The 22,081-nt window shown below is 38.2% G+C and overlaps 1 protein-coding gene across 15 annotated transcripts in view; it reads left to right on the plus strand.

The window, feature by feature from the left end:
- The window catches only part of LOC128700135 (Ca[2+]-channel protein alpha[[1]] subunit D), a gene marked incomplete at its 5' end in the record, with an annotated part of 794,286 nt that overhangs the window by 452,882 nt on the left and 319,323 nt on the right, over positions 1 to 22,081 (plus strand). For 12 of the 15 annotated variants that reach the window (XM_070100780.1, XM_070100771.1, XM_070100781.1 and 9 more), the window contains 2 exon segments: positions 1,398 to 1,481; positions 12,732 to 12,800. In XM_070100780.1, coding sequence (XP_069956881.1) covers positions 1,398 to 1,481; positions 12,732 to 12,800 — 153 coding nt within the window. 15 annotated transcript variants of the gene reach the window in all.

Below are 22,081 nucleotides of genomic sequence, written 5' to 3' on the forward strand. Positions count from 1 at the left end.
AAGGATGTGTGATGTCACCATGGTTGTTCAATATATTTATAGATGGGGTTGTAAGAGAAGTGAATGCGAGGGTCTTGGCAAGAGGTGTAGGGTTCAAAGATAAAGAATCTAACACAAAGTGGGAGTTGTCACAGTTGCTCTTTGCTGATGACACTGCTTTTGAGAGATTCTAAAGAGAAGTTGCAGAGGTTGGTGGATGAGTTTGGTAGGGTATGTAAAAGAAGAAAATTAAAAGTGAATATAGGAAAGAGTAAGGTGATGAGTATAACAAAAAAATTAGGTGATAAAAGATTGGATATCAGATTGGAGGGAGAGAGTATGGAGGAGGTGAATGTATTCAGATATTTACGAGTGGACGTGTCAGCGGATGGGTCTATGAAAGATGAGGTGTATCATAGAATTGATGAGGGGAAAAAGGTGAGTGGTGCACTTAGGAGTCTGTGGAGACAAAGAACTTTGTCCATGAAAGCAAAGAGGGGAATGTATGAGAGTATAGTTATACCAATGCTCTTATATGGGTGTGAAACATGGATGGTGAATGTTGCAGCAAGGAGAAGGCTGGAGGCAGTGGAGATGTGGGATTACCAACACTATTATCCAGAGGGTTGAGGAGGGGTTGTTGAGGTGGTTAGGACATGTAGAGAGGCTGGAACAAAATAGAATGACTGAGAGAGTATGAATTTGTAGTGGAGGGAAGGTGGGGTAGAGGTCGGCCTAGGAAAGGTTGGAGGGACAGGGTAAAGGAGGTTTTTGTGTGCAAGGGGCTTGGACTTCCAACAAGCATCCGTGAACGTGTTAGATAGGAGCAAATAGAGACAAATGGTTTTTAGGACTTGGCATGCTATTGGAGTGTGAGCAGGGTAATATTTATGAAGGGATTCAGGGAAACTGGCAGGCTGGATTTGAGTTCTGGAGATGGGAAGTTCTACACTCTGAAGGAGGGGTGTTAATGTTGCAGTTTTATAACTGTAGTGTAAGCATGCCTCTGGCAAGACAGTGATGAAGTGAATGATGGTGAAAGTTTATCTTTTTCAGGCCACCCTGCCTTGGTGGAAGATGGCCAATGTGTTAATATAATTGTAATCATTATTTATGTGTATTGTACATGAAGAGTTATATAAATAATCTGTTAAAGTATCCATGTCTTACCCATGTTTCTTATAAGATTAATTTTAATTGCTTCTGTTACTTGTTCCTGATCCTACAGTGCCACCTTTTACTTTACTGACTAAATTGAACATTGTTGTATATGCTTAAAAATTTACATTTATTTGTGATTCTAGTCTCTCTTCAGTAATATAAATAATTGGTCATTTTATGGCTAGAGGAAGTCATTCTTATTGGTGTAACTAGGTGTATGTAATTAATGTTTGTATCACTTTATGCTGAATTTGCAGTATTACTTTGGTGATGCCTGGAACGTGTTTGATTTCGTCATTGTCCTTGGCAGTTTCATTGATATCGTCTATTCAGAAGTCAATGTAAGTATTTTTCCATTATTAAATATTATTATAAGAAAAAACATGAAAGGTTTCATCTCATGTGCATACTTTTCCATTGGTAATTACCAGATTCTTGTACTTTTTTAACTTTGTAGAAACACGAGGACAGTGTTTGTTATTGTTATCCCTCATAAAGATATTAATATTCCTGATAAAGATAATGCCCAAGAGAGTTCTTTCGGTCTTCAGTGTAGTAAACTTAATATTAAATGTTAGGTAGTAATAAAAAATTAATTTAATTGTGTAATTTTTATACAGTTTCTAAAAAATAATTAATACATATTCTATGATAAAACATAACTCCTGTTTGTTTTACAATCTCATTAATTCACACACCCACTGTTATGAAGGAATTAGCATAAAAAAATTAGGCATTTTCAGCTTTATATTATAAGAGGCTTTTCTCTTTTTTGCTATACGTATATCTTTTTCTCAAATTTTCGAACTTTTTATTTTTTTTTTTTTTTTTCCATAAATTTATGCTCATTCAAGTAATTTTCTTGAAAAAGGCATCTGTTGATTCTCCTTTGAGAGGTAGGTTGGTGATTTTTAACAATAAAGTTTTCTAAAATCTGTAAAGGTTTTAATAACTATGGTTTTCTTTGTACTATAATTTGAAATACAGTTTTTTGACAATTTTTTATGGCCTTTATCATCACAATCTTTGTTATTCAGCTCACCATGAGTCCTGAAAACAATGTAGGTAAAGAGTGGAAAATATAACCAATACTATTTTATTTATATTGGTAATATTTTCTCTGAAGATTTTTATTTTTATTTTGAAAGACAATGGTTATGTCCTTGCATCATCCACTTAAAAGGTACCCTTGTCACATGTAAGTATTAGAAAAGTTCATCATTGAAACTGTCTCATTGATGGGTTGGCAAAAATAAAACACAACCATTTGTTTATTTATAAATTGACTTTCAGGTTGGATAGGAGATTTGTGTATTAGGTTAGATGGCCTTTGCAAAATGAACAAAGAAAGTTTCATAGCAAAATCCAGAATCATAAATCTCTTCATTATATACAAGAATTCTCGGTAATAAAGTTTAGGTTCAGTATGAAATAGATGAACAGTAGTGCTTTGAATTAATAGCCAATTCAAAGTGACTTTTTATGTTCTGTACATTATTTACAAATACAGTGGTCCCTGGAGTTAAAATAAATTGCAGTTGCAATTTATCCTAATAGAGGAATTTTGTTTTGAGTTGCGATTAAAATTGGAGAAATGATATGCTTACAATGGTAAGACTGTTGTGGGTCACATTCTGGGGAACAAGATTTACCTAAGTTTCCCAAAAATGCTCTGCATAATTAGGGGCTTTCTATATACAGTAATATGCCATTGATGTCAGCTAGGTCTATAATAGTCGTATCATATACTTGTAGAAATAAAAATTATTTTTGTTATTATTTTAATATTATTTTACTAGTATTTTATTATGAGTGTATTTTATTATTATATTAATAGTATTATTAATATTATTATCGAGTTTGGGAGGGTGTGTAAAGGTAGAAAGTTGAAAGTGAACATAGATAAAAGTAAAGTGAGGAGGGTATCAAATGATTTAGATAAAGAAAAATTGGATACCACATTGGAGAGAGGGAGTATGGAAGAAGATAATATTTTCAGATATTTGGGAGTTGACTTGTCAGCAGATGGGTTTATGAAGGATGAGGTTAACCATAGAATTGAAGGAAAGAAAGGTGAGTGGTGCACAGACGCATCGCTAGAATTGGTGTCACCCGGGGTGGCATCTTTGGTGTCACCCCCATGAAATCCAAGGGTGGGGGTATGGGGGTAGTAAACTCCAGTTACATCACTGCTGCATGACCAGTAACTAATGTTTAACAATGAGAACGTTTAAAGGTCATAAACTGAACTTTATTAATGATAAAATAAATAATCGTAATAATATTGAGGAAAAATATACTCAAATACCACTTTGAGTATAGGCAACAGATCCTACATTTATTCATCTTCAACAATGAAAAAAAATGGAAAAATAAAGAAAAACACTAGTTCCGAGTTAACCTTGAGTACAGGTAACATCTCAAAGAATATGATATTTCATTTCCTTGCCTTCAATCCTGCAAAATCATCTATCACATCATCAAAATCAATGATTTTCCCTATACAGGCCTGTTTGTATTTGTAATCCTATAATAGGCTATAATGTATAGAAACGAAGAATTTTTCTCTTAGGTTGCTGCAGCATAGTTTTGGTCATTAGTGTCACCTTCTTTAGAGGCTCTATGGTATCACCCCCTAAATGGTGTCACCCGGGGTGGCCCCCCCTTTTATGACGCCTATGGTGGTGCATTGAGGTATCTGTGGAAACAAAAAGCGTTATCCATGGAGGCAAAGAAGGGAATGTACAAAAGTATAGTGATACCAACACACTTATATGGGTGTGAAGCTTGGGTTGTAAATGCTGCAGCGAGGGGGCAGCTGGAGGCAGTGGAGATGTCCTGTCTAAGGGCAATGTGAGGTGTAAATATTATGCAGAGAATTCATTGTGTGGAAATTAGGAGGTGTGCAGTTACTAAAAGTATTAGCCAGAGGGCTGAAGAAGGGTTGTTGAGGTGGTTTGATCATTTAGAGAAAATGGAACAAAGTAGAATGACTTGGAGAACATATAAATCTGTAGGGGAAGGAAGGCAGGGTAGGGGTCATCCTTGATAAGGTTGGAGGGAGGGGGTAAAGGAGGTTTTGTGGGCAAGGGAAGGGGCTTGGATTTCCAGCAAATGTACGTGAGCGTGTTAGATAGGAGTGAATGGAGACAAATGATTTTTGAGACTTGACGAGCTGTTGGAGTGTGAGCAGGGTAATATTTTGTGAAGGGATTCAGGGAAACCGGTTAGCCGGTCTTGAATCCTGCAGTTGGGAAGTACAGTGATTGCTCTTTAAAGGAGGGGTTTGGGATATTGGCAGTTTGGAGTGACTAAACTGTCGTATCTGAGCGCCTCTGCAAAGACAGTGATTATGTATGAGTGATTGTGAAAGTATTGACTGATAATGAAAGTTTTTCTTTCTTTTGGATTTTTCCTTTTTTTTGGGTCACCCTGCCTTGGTGGGAAATGGCTGATGTATTAAAAAATTTATATTATAATTATGATTATGATGATGATGATATGAGGCATTGCATTATAGCCTGGTATTGCATCTCCCTTGCTGGAGTTCATATGTTCAAACATAAAGCATTAATGCATACATTATTATTATTATTATTATTATTATTATTATTATTATTATTATTAGTATTATTATTATTATTATATTATTATTATTATGTGTGTAAAGGTAGAAAGTTGAAAGTGAACATAGAAAAGAGTAAGGTGATGAGGGTATCAAATGATTTAGATAAAGAAAAATTGGATATCAAATTGGGGAGGAGGAGTATGGAAGAAGTGAATGTTTTCAGATACTTGGGAGTTGACGTGTCGGCGGATGGATTTATGAAGGATGAGGTTAATCATAGAATTGATGAGGGAAAAAAGGTGAGTGGTGCGTTGAGGTATATGTGGAGTCAAAAAACGTTATCTATGGAAGCAAAGAAGGGAATGTATGAAAGTATAGTAGTACCAACACTCTTATATGGATGTGAAGCTTGGGTGGTAAATGCAGCAGCGAGGAGACGGTTGGAGGCAGTGGAGATGTCCTGTCTAAGGGCAATGTGTGGTGTAAATATTATGCAGAAAATTCGGAGTGTGGAAATTAGGAGAAGGTGTGGAGTTAATAAAAGCATTAGTCAGAGGGCAGAAGAGGGGTTGTTGAGGTGGTTTGGTCATTTAGAGAGAATGGATCAAAGTAGAATGACATGGAAAGCATATAAATCTATAGGGGAAGGAAAGAGGGGTAGGGGTCGTCCTCGAAAGGGTTGGAAAGAGGGGGTAAAGGAGGTTTTGTGGGCGAGGGGCTTGGACTTCCAGCAAGCGTGCATGAGCGTGTTAGATAGGAGTGAATGGAGACGAATGATACTTGGGACCTGACGATCTGTTGGAGTGTGAGCAGGGTAATATTTAGTGAAGGGATTCAGGGAAACCGGTTATTTTCATATAGTCGGACTTGAGTCCTGGAAATGGGAAGTACAATGCCTGCACTTTAAAGGAGTGGTTTAGGATATTGGCAGTTTGGAGGGATATGTTGTGTATCTTTATATGTATATGCTTCTAAACTGTTGTATTCTGGGCACCTCTGCAAAAGCAGTGATAATGTGTGAGTGTGGTGAAAGTGTTGAATGATGATGAAAGTATTTTCTTTTTGGGGATTTTCTTTCTTTTTTGGGTCACCCTGCCTCGGTGGGAGACGACCGACTTGTTGAAAAAAAAAAAAAAAAATTATTATTATTATTATATTATTATTATTATTCATTATGATCGGAGCGCATCATCCTCAGCCAGTCAGTGATATGGTAGTTTGCCTCTTGGGCAGTATTTGAGCCAATAGAAGCATTAGTTCTTGTGTGGGTGGGCCTTAGCCAACCAGCAATCCAGTGCCTTGCATTTTCGAAGGCATCTGAGCCAATAGGAGTGATGGGTCTGTGAGGATGTCATTGCAGCCATTGAGCAACGAGTTGAATGTCTGTGGTAGCATCTCAGCCAGTAGCAGAGTTTATACTGTGCTGCAGTTTGTTTCCTCATCAGTTTGAACGTTTTACAGGTGTTTTCACATTAATTCTGGATTACTTACCCTTCATAACTGCATATGTGTTATAATTACACAGTCTTCCACATAAACAAGTATCATGGCCCCTAAAGTGTGCAGTAAATACCATTTTTCTGGAAATCAATCAGTGCATTGGTGCTTTGGCATGACTTTCTGCAAATATCCATCTCTGCTGTTATCAAGCAAGTGCAGTACAGATAATGTAGTTTACATGTTGTAGAACATTGGTAGGCGCAGAAGAAAGCCACAAGTATGCAATGCATTTCAGGCAAACTAATTCTAATGCTTAAATGTTATGTGCTTTAGACATAGACTATTTACTAGGATTTCTTATGAAGTTAACTAGTCATATGTACAAAAAGAAAGGTAGCTAATGAATAAATGGTACAACTTCAAAAGTATGACTTATTACTTCAAATGGATTCAGTCTCATAGTGATTGAATAGAAATGAAGATACAGGAAGTTACTTATTTACAGTAGAATTACACTGGGACAAGATATGTAACCATTTTTCTATGGGAGTTTAAGGAAGACTGGAAGAAGAACATGGACAGAATTGGAGGAGCTGGTTTTGTTTGACATAGCATATTACTGTTTCAGTTAAGTTAGGGAGATGAGGTGCTTTTTAACCATAGACCTGAATTGATTGGCAGATAGGGGAGCCATTCGATGCTTCAGGCAATGACTTCTAGAATTTAGGGCCTTTTATGCGCATTGAGTTTACTTAGGTTGACTCAGACACGGGGGATGTCAAAAAGGGTTTTGTGTCTTCTGGTATGCCTGTGTTCTGTTGCAGCTATCATAGAAAAGTTACAGAGGAGTGTTTATGTTTGAGTTAAATATTCTTTATATATAGTAGGCACAGTAGTAGGTGAAAAATTTATATATTAAGTAAGTTCAAACTTTTGATGAGTTGGGGGAGGGGGGTTCTGGTACAAGAATGGATGATAGTCCACACAGTGTCTTTTTGTTGGGTTATTAATGGTTTCAGGTGATTTGGTGTAGTAGATCCCCAGGGACATATACATACCATAGGTGAGGTAAGGGTTGATTAGAGAGTGGTACAATGTAAGTAGTAGTGTTTCAGGTACATAGTAATGTATCTTGGAAAGGATGCCTACTGTTTTGGAGACCATCTTGGCTATGTGTTGGATGTGGGTATTAAATTTCAAGTTGCAGTCAAGGTGTAGATCTAAGAATTGACCCGTGGTGTGTCTTGCAGTGGAAAAACCATTGATCATTATGTTGGATATTTGAGGCTCTCTTTCTAAACATCATGTAGTAGGTTTTGTCACTATTAAGGGTGAATTTGTTGGTAGTCATCCATGTAGCTGTTCTTAGGAACTCATCATTAACATTATCACTGAAAGTAGTTGGATTTGAGTAGGAGAGAGCAAAACTTGTGCCATCTGTGAACAGAATAAGTTCATGGAGATGAGATGTGTTGGAGAGATTATAATTGATGTAAATGAGGAAGAGCAAAGAGCTAAGAACACTGCTTTGAGGCACTCCTATGTTGACAGGCTGAGTTGACGAGGTTATGCTGTTGGTGGAAACATACTGGTGCCAGTTACTAAGAAAATACTTTAGGTAAGCCAGGGTATGACCTCTGACGCTATAATGTTTTAGTTTAAGGTGCAGGATGTTGTGGTCCACTGTAATGAAAGAGGCACAAAGGATGTTCATTATTTTCAAGAGCTGCACAAAGCAGCTCAGGCATTTTTATAATTGCATCATTTGTACTTATATTCAGCCAAAAAACAAGCAGGCAAGGGTTGAATATATTGTGAGACACTAGGAAGGAGTAAACTTGCTTGTGAATTATTTTTTTAAATCAATCAATCAATCAAAGTTTATTCTCTATAAGGATTACAATGTGGGGTTTACAGATTTTGGTTATTGTGTGGTTTACATGTAATAAAATACTAATTACAGAGGGGGCCACTAGAACACCTAGCATGGCTAGGCATTTCGGGCAAACTTAGATTAATTCTTAACCTTTTTATATAGTTAGTTGACAGGGTGTATCAGGGAGATAAGATGTTTTCTAACTAGTTTTGAAGGTGATGAATGTGTCTGCAGTTCTAGAGTTTTCAGGTAGGGTGTTCCAGATTTTAGGGCCTTTGACATACATTGAATTTTTGTAAAGGTTTAGTCGGACACGGGGAATGTCGTAGAGATGTTTGTGTCTGGTGTTATGCCTGTGGGTCCTGTCACAACTATCAAGAGAGCATTTTAGGTGAAGGTTAATATTGGAATTTAAGGTCCTGTATATGTAGATTGCACAGTAGTAAGTGTGGATGTTCTGAACAGGGAGTAAGTTTAGATCTGTGAAGAGTGGGGGGGGAGGGTGTTGCCAGGGATGGGATTTAGTGATTATTCTTACTGCGGCTTTTTGTTGAGTTATTATTGGCTTTAGGTGTATTGCTGCAGTTGATCCCAAAGCACAGATAGCATAGGTGAGGTATGGATAAATGAGTGAATGGTATAGTGTGAGAAAGGCATTTTGTGGCACATAGTATCGTATCTTGGAGAGGATCCCAACTGTTATGGATACTATTTTTGATATGTGTTGGATATGGGTGCTGAAATTCACGTTGTTGTCGAGGTATAGGCGTAGGAATTTGCCCTCATTATGTCTGGCAATTAGAGTGCTGTCGATCTTAATGTTAAGTTGCGCAGCCTGCTCTGCTACCAAACATAATATAGTAGGTTTTGTCAGTGTAAGTTTATTGGCTGTCATCCATGTTGATATTTTGAGCAGCTGTAGCTGCAAGATATTTCTGACAGTGTGCAAGGTGGGATAAAAGTTTCACTTCCAATGTCTTGGAATGAATTACCATAAAACTATGTATCTTGAGACTTGAGCTATGATAGTGTGGAGGTACGGTACATCTTCTGGAAAGGATTAGTATCATAACTCAAGGGACCACTGTATAGTTGGTAAAGGAATAGCAGTGGTAAAGGAATGCTGATAGTGTTTTAAAAAGAGAAGTGCATTTTAGGACCCTTTATTAATGACAACATTTTGCCCGTGCAACGGGCAGTTTCAAAACCATCAGGTCCTTGACTTGGAAGATGGTGCGTTGTACAAGTAAAACATTATCATTGTTAAAGTTTCCTAAGCTCCACTTTGTGTACTTTTATTATATAGCAGTTATTGCTTCTGAACAGGAGTCATTTGAGCTATTCAGTACAGTGCCAGATATTTTGTTTTCGAGTTTTTTAGAGGTTCATCTTTTTTCTAAGATTTTTTTATCAAGTTATTGTGATTTACTTTACATTCACAATAAGGTATGCATATATAACTGCTAAACATTTTAAGCAAAGAAATAAATAAATTTGAATTTTGAATTTGAATTTGAAGTACTGTATTAACTGTACTCTGTATACACTATGCAGTGTTTGAAATATAAAAAAATGAGGCATTCACAAAAGCAGCCTAAAAATGTTACATCATAAAATAATGGTAATAACCAACAGCTAAAAAGTTCTAAAAACAGGAACTACAGGTATATAGACAAATGCTGAAAATTTTATTACATATTACCTTTAATTTTTAATTATGATAAATAATGTGTAAAAGATTGTAATAAAATCTACTTATTTCCCAGTAAAACCAATGTGAACAATAATCCTGCATTAATTAAATAATTTAGAACATTTAAAAAGAAATAGTTTATTAATCAAACGCTTTCATTAATCTTCATGCTGGACATAACCTACAGTCCTTCCTTGTCCAATGGCCAGTAAAAATTTTTAATGGGCTTATTAGTTTATTCACTTTTTTTATATTTGTTTCCTACTTTTCTTCCCAAAACTGTTTTAACTGTATAGAAGGATATCACCAATCATATGCACCTTATGGGCTTTCATGCATTTATCTATATTTCAGATTGTTTTTGACACTGAAAAGTTTCTTGCATACAGTGGTTTATTTAGCCTTCAGCAATAAAACACACCAGCAATACATCTATTTTAGAAAACTACTATTAGCACAGACAAAGACCTAGTGGTTCTTTGACTCTGTTAATAGAGTGTTTTCTGTTATTGAGTTTCACATTATGTATTGTGAAATTAGCACAACATCTATTTTCATGTATATGCAAGTGAAGCATGTTCCATTCAGTCAGATTTGTCTGCCTTAACATCCAGCATACAGCATTTACATTAATTACTGTTTTAGCTCTATTAGCACTGAAACAGATAATTACATTTCCACCATCACTAGATATTCTACACTCCTTCTCATGTTCATGATTTTAGCCAGAGTATTTAGAAAAACTTAATGTCACATTGTCTAAAATTATCCTTTAATACATATCTATTAGCCTAATTATCTGTCATACTTTTTTTTAACGTGGGTTTCCAAGGAGTGTATTTTTCCACCTGCCTTATAGACAACTGATTCCTAATGTGGTAAAGACAAAAAGTTCTCAGAGGAAATCTTTATTCTGATGACATTTTGGTGAATGTTTAGTGAAAAGTTGTCAAAATAAAAACTTATTATGTAAACTCATTGTATTTATCATATATGTTTGCAAAATTTTCTAGACAAATCATACATTTTAATACAGTGGAACCTCAAAAATCGAACTTAATCCATTCCAGGAGCTAGTTCTAAATTCGAAAAGTCTGAAATTCGAAGCAATATTTCCCATAAGAAATAATGGAAATACAATTAATCCGTTCCAGAAACCCAAAAATATTCACACGAAAAATACATTTTATAGAGATTAATTACAGTTTTACATACAACAAATACTATAGTTTTTAATTATGTATAGTAATACATATAAAATAACATTTTTACTTACCTTTATTGAAGATGGTGATGGCATCTGGAAGATAGGGAGGAGGAGAGAGGGAGTTGGGGTTAGTGTTTGGAAGGAGAATCCCCCTCCATGAGGACTTCAGGTAAAGCCCTCTCTGGGGTTACTTCCCTTCTCTGTCTTTTAATGCCACTAGGACAAGCTTGAGAGTCACTGGACCCCTGTCTCACAAAATAACTGTCCACAGTCCTCTGTTTCTGGTGCCTCTTTAACATTTCCCTAAAATGGGACATGGTTCTGTCACTGAAATTGTTGCAAAGATGGCTTGTTTCAGCTTGCTCAGGGTGGTACTTCTGCACAAACATTGGGACATCATTCCACTTGGCACAAATCTCCTTAATCTTTGAAGAAGGCACCTCATCCTCTCCCTATATTAACACCTTTCGCAACATCAGCTTCCTTGATTTGTTCTTTCTTTGACAGGATAGAACCGATGGTCGACTTGTTTTTCCCATACATCCTGGCAAGCTCAACAAGTCTCACACCACTCTCATACTTCTGTATTATTTCCTTCTTCACATCTATGATGTTTCTCACTTTCTTTACCACAGGGGTACCACTAGCAAGTTTCTTTGGGCCCATGGCAGCTTATTTCACAGTCCCACAAGCACTAAACACAAAGAAATAATCGTAAAATGCGTGAATGAGAGCGCAGGTTAGTGTTCACTCAAGCATAAACAAAGCTAAACTGCTCACGGCACCTGCGCGGGGACGCGGACGGAGTGGGCGGCAGACAGGTCTCGTACCCGGCGGTCCGAAAATAGGGGCGCGTTTGATAATAGGGACACAGTTTGTCCGAAAAATGGTCCTATTTTCGAAACGTTTGATATGTGATACGTTCGATTTTTGAGGTTCCACTGTATGTTTCTTATCTCTAATTTTTCCCTCTTCTGTCTATGAGCAAACCATCTAGTATCATCAGTCATATGTTCAGACTCTTCTCATCCTTCAACTTCACTCAAGCTCTGCATTTCTTTACTAATCTTCAGAAATACTTCATGAATTTATTATTATTTCTTACATCAAAGTACAGTGGACCCCCGCATAACGATTACCTCCGAATGTGACCAATTGTAAGTGTATTTATGTAAGTACGTTTGTACGTGTATGTTTGGGGGTCTGAAATGGACTAATCTACTTCACAATATTTCTTATGGGAACAAATTCGGTCAGTACTGGCACCTGAACATACTTCTGGAGTGAAAAAATATCGTTAACCGGGGGTCCACTGCACTTATATTCTAAGCACTTGCTCTTTAATAATGACCTTCATATATAAAACATGATTTTCTAAACAGATGTTATCTGTTAATTATAAATATGAAAACACAAGAGTTTACTTGAAGTATCAGTTATAAAAGCCCATAAGTTAGCTTTAGTGTTTGTGTTATTTTTGTTTCAAAGTTTTCTTTTTTTTTTTAAGAGCTAAGAATTTTTCCAGCCCTGTCTAACATAAATTTAACTGAAAGTTTTCTTATTCTCCTTTTATACTAATTAAAACTAACTCTTTTGCACCAATTATCTCAAACCATAATTTTCATACCCATTGAAAGTGAAATGAAAATTCAGCTGTATGGCAGCACACAGTTAATTGACTGTCGTCTTGGCCCTGGCCAAGAGTTGTTTTGGCCATGCCATTTCTCCTTGTGTTCGTAGGATGTTCTCTCATATAGGAGCTCACACTTCCCAAAAGCTTAGAGCTGATGATAGGCTTCCTCACCAGAAACTAGTGAGCAATCAGGCGCAGGCGGCTGCAGAGAATTTGGGCGCCGAGTACTACAGGACCAGAAAGGTTTGTTCTGCCTGCTACTAGGTCTGGAGGTTGTACTGCCAGTTGCTCACTTATCTTCTTGAGCTTCTGTAAAATCACAAGAACTTTATTCATAGAAAAAAAAAGAACATTTTTATATTGCAAATGTTTTTATATATATATATATATTATATATATATATATATATATATATATATATATATATATATATATATATATATATATATATATATATATATATATATATATATATATATTTATTTTATGAAGATGACAGTTCTTGTTGCATATTTATTTGTAGTGAAAGAGAATTAGTAAGCTATTATATATTTTTATTCATTTAATTTTTTAAAGATGAATTTTTATCAGTATTTTTGTTTTCTTTTAATTCTTTCTTCACCCTATAAGTTCCTAAATATCAACTAGTTATTTTTCTGTTTAGAAATCAGCTTTTATTTTTTTACAATAGCAGATATTTTATAGATTAAGGTACAACTTCCATGCCTGGTGGATATAAATGTTGTGATAGCTCCAACAATGTGGCAGAAATATGGCTGTATCTCGCACTGTATTGGTTACTCCCTGATGCTGTACTGATTATCCTAGCTATTTAGGTTTTAGCCAGTGGTTTTGCTGAGGGTTTCCATTGGCTATATACTGTATATTTTGCACTGTTGTACTGAAATTGAGTGTAAGATAGAAATATACATGTACTGCTTACCTTTGATGAAAGATGTTGGTTTTGTTTACTGTAGCAGGTCTAGTGACTTCCCAGAATATATGCTTGGCCTCGTATTCATATACTTAATACATTATTATAATGCTGATGTTTGGGGGCTCCAACATAGAACCAAGGTTACAGCACCAACTAACCATGGAACACCAAACTCAGGGATGCACCAAACAAGAGAGCCCCAGGCAGTAGAATGTTTTCATATCAAAAAGCTGAATGTTTTTATCATGGCAAGATCAATTATTTCAACATGACAAGTTAAATGTTTCAACATCAACAAGTTAAATATCCAAAGCATTGTAATGGGGTGAAAAAGAGTGTGCCATTCAACAGTACCACATTCACAAACAGTAAATTTAATATTGTAAAAAAAAAAATAGTAGCCTTTCAAGGGATACTTGATACTGAAGGGCTCTTTGTCACAGGAATTAGAGCTACATTTCCAATTTTTGGATCAAGCCTGATTTACGTAAGTAGAGAACAAGAGCAGAAAAAAATTTGCTAATACAAATGAGGAATGTTTGAGTGGTGTTTCCTGGAGGGTTGGAGGCAAATGGTTGACACCTCTGTATTTACCCCAGCTGTACTGGCCTAAATTAACACTGACCATAGAGTGGAAATATGGGAATTGTAGCAGTATAAAGTTGGAGTGTGAGAATGAGAAGGGGTAATTGGACTCAACCAAGTACAGAAATACAGTACTGTGTATATATTAGGTATAGTACTACATTTTGATAAGAAATAAACATGAATGTTTGAGACTTAAGAAGAATACATAGAATATGAATACATAGAATATGCACTGGCCAGGGAGGTATACCATCTTTTAGGAGTGAAGAACAGGATGTGAGTGTGGGGGAGGTGTGTGAGGCATTACATAGAATGAAAGGGGGTAAAGCAGCTGGAACTGAAGGGATCATGACAGAAATGTTAAAAGCAGGGGGGGATATAGTGTTGGAGTGGTTGGTATTTTTGTGTAATAAATGTATGAAAGAGGGGAAGGTGCCTAGGGATTGGCAGAGAGCATGTATAGTCCCTTTATATAAAGGGAAGGGGGACAAAAGAAATTGTAAAAATTATAGAGGAATAAGTTTACTGAGTATACCAGGAAAAGTGTACGGTAGGGTTATAATTGAAAGAATTAGAGGTAAGACAGAATGTAGGATTGCGGATGAGCAAGGAGGTTTCAGAGTGGGTAGGGGATATGTAGATCAAGTGTTTACATTGAAAGTATATATGTGAACAGTATTTAGATAAAGGTAGGGAAGTTTTTATTGCATTTATGGATTTAGAAAAGGCAGTGGATAGGGGAGTAATGTGGCAGATGTTGCAAGTACATGTATATGGAATAGGTGGTACGTTACTAAATGCTGTAAAGAGTTTTTATGAGGATAGTGAGGCTCAGGTTAGGGTGTGTAGAAGAGAGGGAGACTACTTCCCAGTAAAAGTAGGTCTTAGACAGGGATGTGTAATGTCACCATGGTTGTTTAATATGTTTATAGATGGGGTTGTAAAAGAAGTAAATGCTAGGGTGTTCGGGAGAGGGGTGGGATTAAATTATGGGGAATCAAATACAAAATGGGAATTGACACAATTGCTTTTTGCTGATGATACTGTGCTTATGGGAGATTCTAAAGAAAAATTGCAAAGGTTAGTGGATGAGTTTGGGAGTGTGTGTAAAGGTAGAAAGTTGAAAGTGAACATAGAAAAGAGTAAGGTGATGAGGGTATCAAATGATTTAGATAAAGAAAAATTGGATATCAAATTGGGGAGGAGGAGTATGGAAGAAGTGAATGTTTTCAGATACTTAGGAGTTGACATGTCGGCGGATGGATTTATGAAGGATGAGGTTAATCATAGAATTGATGAGGGAAAAAAGGTGAGTGGTGCGTTGAGGTATATGTGGAGACAAAAAACGTTATCTGTGGAGGCAAAGAAGGGTATGTATGAAAGTATAGTAGTACCAACACTCTCATATGGGTGTGAAGCTTGGGTTGTGAATGCAGCAGTGAGGAGGCGGTTGGAGGCAGTGGAGATGTCCTGTCTAAGGGCAATGTGTGGTGTAAATATTATGCGGAAAATTCGGAGTGTGAAAATTAGGAGAAGGTGTGGAGTTAATAAATGTATTAGTCAGAGGTTTGAAGAGGGGTTGTTGAGGTGGTTTGGTCATTTAGAGAAAATGGATCAAAGTAGAATGACATGGAGAGTGTATAAATCTGTAGGGGAAGGAAGGCGGGGTAGGGGTCGTCCTCGAAAAGGTTGGAAGGAAGGAGTAAGGGAGGTTTTGTGGGCAAGGGGCTTGGACTTCCAGCAGGCATGCATGAGCGTGTTCGATAGGAGTGAATGGAGACAAATGGTACTTGGGACCTGATGATCTGTTGGAGTGTGAACAGGGTAATATTGAGTGAAGGGATTCAGGGAAACCGGATTTTTTTATATAGCCGGACTTGAGTCCTGGAAATAGGAAGTACAATGCCTGCACTCTAAAGGAGGGTTTCGGAATATTAGCAGTTTGGAGGGATATGTTGTGTATCTTTATACGTATATGCTTCTAAACTGTTGTGTTCTGAGCACCTCTGCAAAAACAGTAATTATGTGTGAGTGAGGTGAAAGTGTTGAATGATGATGAAAGTATTTTCTTTTTGGGGATTTTCTTTCTTTTTGGGTCACCCTGCCTTGGTGGGAGACAGCCAACTTGTTAAAAAGAAAAAATGACAAACGTCATTTATATCAAGATTCACCTCTTCCCCCCCCCCCCCCCCAGCAGGGCTCTTTGCACATCTTACATTTATTATAAGGGATCATTCACCAGTAATGAAGAAAACATGCTAAGTGGAGATTAAACCATACCCCCGGCCGGGATTGAACCCGCGGTCATAGAGGGCCAAGGGTGTCTTTCTTGTTAATGGATAGTCAAGGCAAATGGGGTGGAGAGTAGACCTAACAGGGAAGAAGAGTCTGCTTTAATGAACAATGGGGAGACCTTGGCCTGGTGGCTAAAGCTCTCACTTCACATGGCAAGGTTCTGGGTTCGATTTCTAGCAAGGGTAGAAACATTGAGTTTGTTTCTTTATGCCGGTTGTCTATGTTCCCCATCGGTAAAATGGGAACTTGGGAGTTAGTTGACTGGTGTGGGTTGCATCCTGGGACAAAAACTGACCTAATTTGCCCGAAATGCTCTGCATAACAAGCAGCTTTGTATAGGCTTGTATACCTTGTATATGTACTTGTAGAAATAAAGATATTATTGTTATTATGAATTCCCCTCCCTCCCCACATCCTGTGTTGTCCCCCTCCATGATTTATGGCCCCTTGCCCACCAGCATGATGAAAATGTGCTTAAAGAAAAAAATCAGTGGGGAAGGGAAGTCCTGCCAGAGCAGCCCTTATAGAAAACTAAGCTAAATCCAGTCTGAGGAAGAAATCATCCAGGACACCAGAGGTAGAATGGGGGCTCACTCCTGACAGTGATTAACACATCTATTAAGTGCCTGACAAAGGGGAAGCTTGAAGTATAAGGTGCCCCATTGATGCTGATGGGGAACTCATGAAGACCTGAAAACAGAAGTGGAGCACTGATGATTAGGGAATCCAGGACAGCAGGAGATGAAATGGCTTAAGAAGATATCTGCACAATAGAAGGATGGGTGAGAAATCAAAGAGAGAGAGAGAGATATAGATAGAGAGATATAGCTAGAGAGAGAGAGAGAGATAGATATAGAGATAGATGTAGAGATAGATATAGAGATAGATCCTTGAATGCAAAGTGCTGGCTTACTATTTCAAGGTCCCCAAGTTCTGAGGAAGACAGCTAGCAAAGATCACAATGAGAGAAGCAGCAGTGATCCACAAAAAGAGGAGGTAGCCTACTTCCAGTACATGAGATAATGAATTTGAATAACAATGAGATCTTTGAATGAAGCATAAAGGTCCCACAGCTGAGAATCAAAGGTATAGGAATCCATGAGTACCACTGGACCTCAGAAAGATTAGCAACATAATAATTAGTACAAAGATACAAGTGTTTGTGAGAAATTGAGGATAAAAGTAAGAAAGTAAAAAATCAAAGAATATTGTTGGTATTATCTTCAGTTCAAATAATAATTTTTTTTTTATATATTTTTGTTCATATTTTCTACAGAGGTCCTTAATGGAGTTTTTGATGGATCTAGCACAGACAGCATAATCTGTCCAAAATTATTTTCTTTGGCAGAAACTCTTAACCCCTAAACGGTCCAAACGTATATATACGTTCTTACGCGTAGTGCCCCAAACGTATATATACGTTTTATTTTTCCTGCCTCCAAATTTGGCACGATTGGCCTGAGATGCCTGGTCAGCATAGAATTGGTCCTAACACTCGGTGTGTGCAGTATTAAAAAAATCTGGGACCCCTTAGTACCTTGTGGGAGCACCAGTTAAATTGAGTGCCAGCTAGAGCAAACAGTGTGGCAAACACCAAGGATTCACTGATATAATGTCATATTAACACTTCTCTTTTAAGAGGAAAGTGATGTTAACCCCAAGTTTAGGGTCTGTCGATCTCTATCTCTGTCTATCTGTCTCTGTCTTTGTCTATCTGTGTCTATCTGTCTCTGGCTTTGTCTGTCTGTCTGTGTCTGTCTCTGACTTTGTCTGTCTGTCTCTGTCTATCTCTTTCAATCTGTCTTTGTCTGTCTCACAGGTACACATAAATACAAGTATATGTAGTATAAATTACCTAGGATAACCCAAAAATCCAGACAAAGTGCTATACTCTGCTTGAAGATGAGTCAAGGTGATGACACAGTCTTGTGGCTCTCTCTGAGACAGAGAGCTAGATGGATAGACAGACAGGGAGCTTGACAGACAGACAAATAGACAGACAGAAATGGTTGTGTGCCTGCAAAAACAAAGTGAGGGGGATGGTCATCTAATCTTTTCTTATCAGCTGCACCCTCCCCTACCCTTGTGTATGCTCATCAAACATCAGCTCTTATCAGATGTTATCTCCCCTTATCATGTCACTGTCAGGGGTGGACTTTGTTTTTCATGCTTTAAGGGAACATATTATTACGTATTATTATTATTATGTATTACTATTATTACGTATTATTATTATTATTATTATTATCCTCCCTCCCCCTCTCCCTCCCTTCCCCCTCCCTTCCCCCCTCTCTCTCTCCCTCCCTCTCTCCCTCCCTCCGTCCCTCTTCCACATATCCAAAACATTGCTGGGACTTATAAATACTTTGTTTATATTCCAAGACAATAGTAAATGACCAAGGCAGGTGTAAATGTCCACCTGTCAGTGTGTGACAATTTGAGTACAATTTCAGTACCTAATACTAGTGTCAGAACAAAGATTGGTTATGAAATGACAAGAACTCCTACAAATTGTAATTATCAGAACATAAAAATTACATAAAATAACATGAAAAATAGAAAAAAAGGTATATCAGTAACACTTCTGCAAGCTGCAGGAGTCGATGTTGCTGTCAAGCGAGCATCTAGTGCCAACTTCTGGGCCTCATATCTCGGTAAATACTGACCCTAAAAAAAATTTTTTTTATCCTATAACACTTAGAAAAATGTGCTCTTTTTTTTCAATAAAAAAAAATTATTTTTCAAAATATTCAGGGCGCTGCTCGAGTGAACATATATATACATTTGGACCGTTTAAGGGTTAATTAATAGAAATTTTTGGAACAGTGTTAATTTTGATAAAAGCACTAGGAGTTAAAACAGCCATTAAGAGGAGTTACATTGAACAACCTGCAAACATTGCATAAATTTGAGATTGACACAGATGCAGCACACAAACTGAAAATAAACAATATCCTTAGGCTTCAACATCAGTCAGCAAAAAAAAAAAATAAATAAAAACTGGAGGAATATCAAAATAAACAGTTAAGAACAGATGTTGAGCTTACTAATAAAAATGAAAAATTAAAGGAAACATAAAAAGTGAATAAGTAACCATATTCAATGAATTGTACCAAGAAAATAACTACATTAAACAAAATAAGAACATGTTCATACAAAACAAAACAAGAAGGGGTAAAAAGCCAGGACCAAATAAGCCATACAGTAGCAACATGGCAAAAAAAAAAAAAAAAAAAAAAAAAAAATAGAGAGAGAAAGATGGACTCCCACAGATCCAAGATAGTGGGAGCTGTGCACCTGCAGTTATACAAAATCAATAACCGAGGAAAGAAAAGAATGAGGTAAAAGATCATCTCACTTGTAATAAACACAAAGATTACAATGACAATGACACAATACCGTGACTGGAACAACACACAAATAACCCACACACAGGAAGAATTATTGAAGAGATTTAGTAATGTGATAAGTGCAGATATAAGTGAGATATAAGCAACTATTGGCAGAAAGGTGGGCTGGTGCGAGTATGAGTACTGGGGGAATTGAAGAGGGTTGGAATAGTTTTAAAAATGCAGTCCTCTTCAAGGGGGGCTCCTTGTTGTGGTGAAGAGGCTCTTGGTCTGAGGAATTAGACCTGTCGGTCTCCTTCCTCAGACCGAACCTAATTACCCCCCAATCCCCCCTTCCCTATCCCATCCTCCCCTTTTCCCTTTCCTCCTCCCCCTCCCCACCCCTCCCTTTTGCCCTTCCTCTTTTTGGCCTTTGGGATTTTTCCCACAGGTGCGCTAGTTCCTAGGTAGCGGAAAGGGTACCGGGGTCCATCCCATTCCGTTGAGGTTCTTGGCGGTGGCGTAGTTTGCCGTGGAATCTGGATCACCTGGGGATGTCCCGATCCCTCTCCGGTATCCCGGAGAGTGGCTTTGGGTGTCTTTCGGGCGACGGGTGTATCTCTGGAAGCCACCTTTCGGATTCCGGGGGTGGTGGCCGAAGGAGGTATGCTTTGTGGTGGATATCTGGCCACCCTCTCTTTTGTCTACCGAGGTAGCTCGGCAGATGTGAGGTTGCTATCCCGGATTGCTGGTTTACTGGCATGATGGGTAGGGTATGGCACGGGTTCCATGCTGCATCTACGCTACTTGCGGGGCTGAGGTCCTCTTGGGTGCGGAGGGAGATTTCTGGCCCTTTCATTCCTCCTAGGAACTATCCCTCCACTGTCCCCCCTTCTTTTTATTCTTTTTTTTATTTTTCTTTTCTTTTTTTTTCTTAAAAACAAAAAGAAAGAAGTAACCTAACCATGGAGAACCCAATCCATGAACCTGGTACCCCTGGGCCCCTTCTTGATACCGCACCCTGTTCTGACCCCGCCTCATCTTTGGACCACTCTTTGGACACTCCTCATGCCTCTGTACGTCTTGCCGGTGCTGTTTCCTCACCCGCTTCAGGTACTGAGGACTCGACTGACTCCTTTGATTTATCTGACCTCCGCTCTTCTTTGACTATGCTTCCGGCCTCTCCCTCTACGGTGCGGCAATTTTTGAATCGCTGGCCCATTCCACGTCGGACCAACTCTGGTCCCACGCCTAAACGCCAACGACAATTACCTGCTGATGATACTTCTCCACCTTCTCGTTCTTCTCAGAAAAGATCGACACATCTTTCACTCCCTTTCCACGCTCAGTTTCAGACTGCACAATGGACTAAATTCTTCACTTTATGACCGACTTCCTCTACCACCTATCTTTCCGACCACAGTATTGGCAAGGCACTCCTACGCCACGTTGGTAAAGATATTTCTTTTCATGCTCTTAAGAGCGGTACGCGCATCATCACTGTACAGAATGCTACCCAAGCTCATGATCTTTCTCTTCTTTCCCATATAGATACTGTTCCTGTCACTATTGAAAAACATCATTCCCTCAATTCTTGTAGTGGTACCGTCATTCTGCCCCATACCATAGTTCAACAAAATTTCCAGACATGTGGCAATGACATTCTTGAACAGCTGGAACTCCAAGATCTCCCAATCCTCAAGGTAGACACTTATGTTCTTCCTGCCCGCGGGTGGAGACGATACCCTAGCAATGTGGCTCGTTTAACTTTTGACAGCCATGAACTCCCATCCTCAGTTTATGTGGCAGGACATCAGTTACAAGTTCGAAAGGTGATCCCTACACCGCAGCAGTGTAGAAATTGATGGCAATTTGGCCATCCAGCGAAATATTGCAGATCCATAGCCGAATGCCCAGTCTGTGGTGCCGATGACCATTCTAATATGTCTTGCAGTCGACCTCCCTCTTGCCTTAATTGTCATGAGGCTCACCCTTTGTACTCTCGCTGTTGCCAAGTCTACTTAAATGAGCGGGAAATCCGTTACCTCAAAGAGGCAGAAGGTCTCCCTTATGCCATGGCAGTTTCTCATCTCCGCCTCCAAGGGAGACTACCTCGTGTTTCTTATTCCCGTGTTTCAAAACGTCCCCCCTCTTCTGGGGTCCCATCTTCTGCAACCTCCTCTGTGGTTACCTCTCCCATAGTCACTCCTGTATCAAATTCTTTTGCTGTCCTAGGCTCAGACATCCCTACTTCAACGCCTCAGTCTGTTCTCGCTTCTTCGTGTTCTCCCTCACAAGCCTCAGTATCGACGAGACCTCATACGACACCTCCTCCCAATCGTCCCTCTACTTCTCAGAAGTCAAAAAAAGGTCCT

This window comes from Cherax quadricarinatus, chromosome 74, assembly GCF_038502225.1.
Source record: "Cherax quadricarinatus isolate ZL_2023a chromosome 74, ASM3850222v1, whole genome shotgun sequence".
NCBI lineage: Eukaryota > Metazoa > Arthropoda > Malacostraca > Decapoda > Parastacidae > Cherax > Cherax quadricarinatus.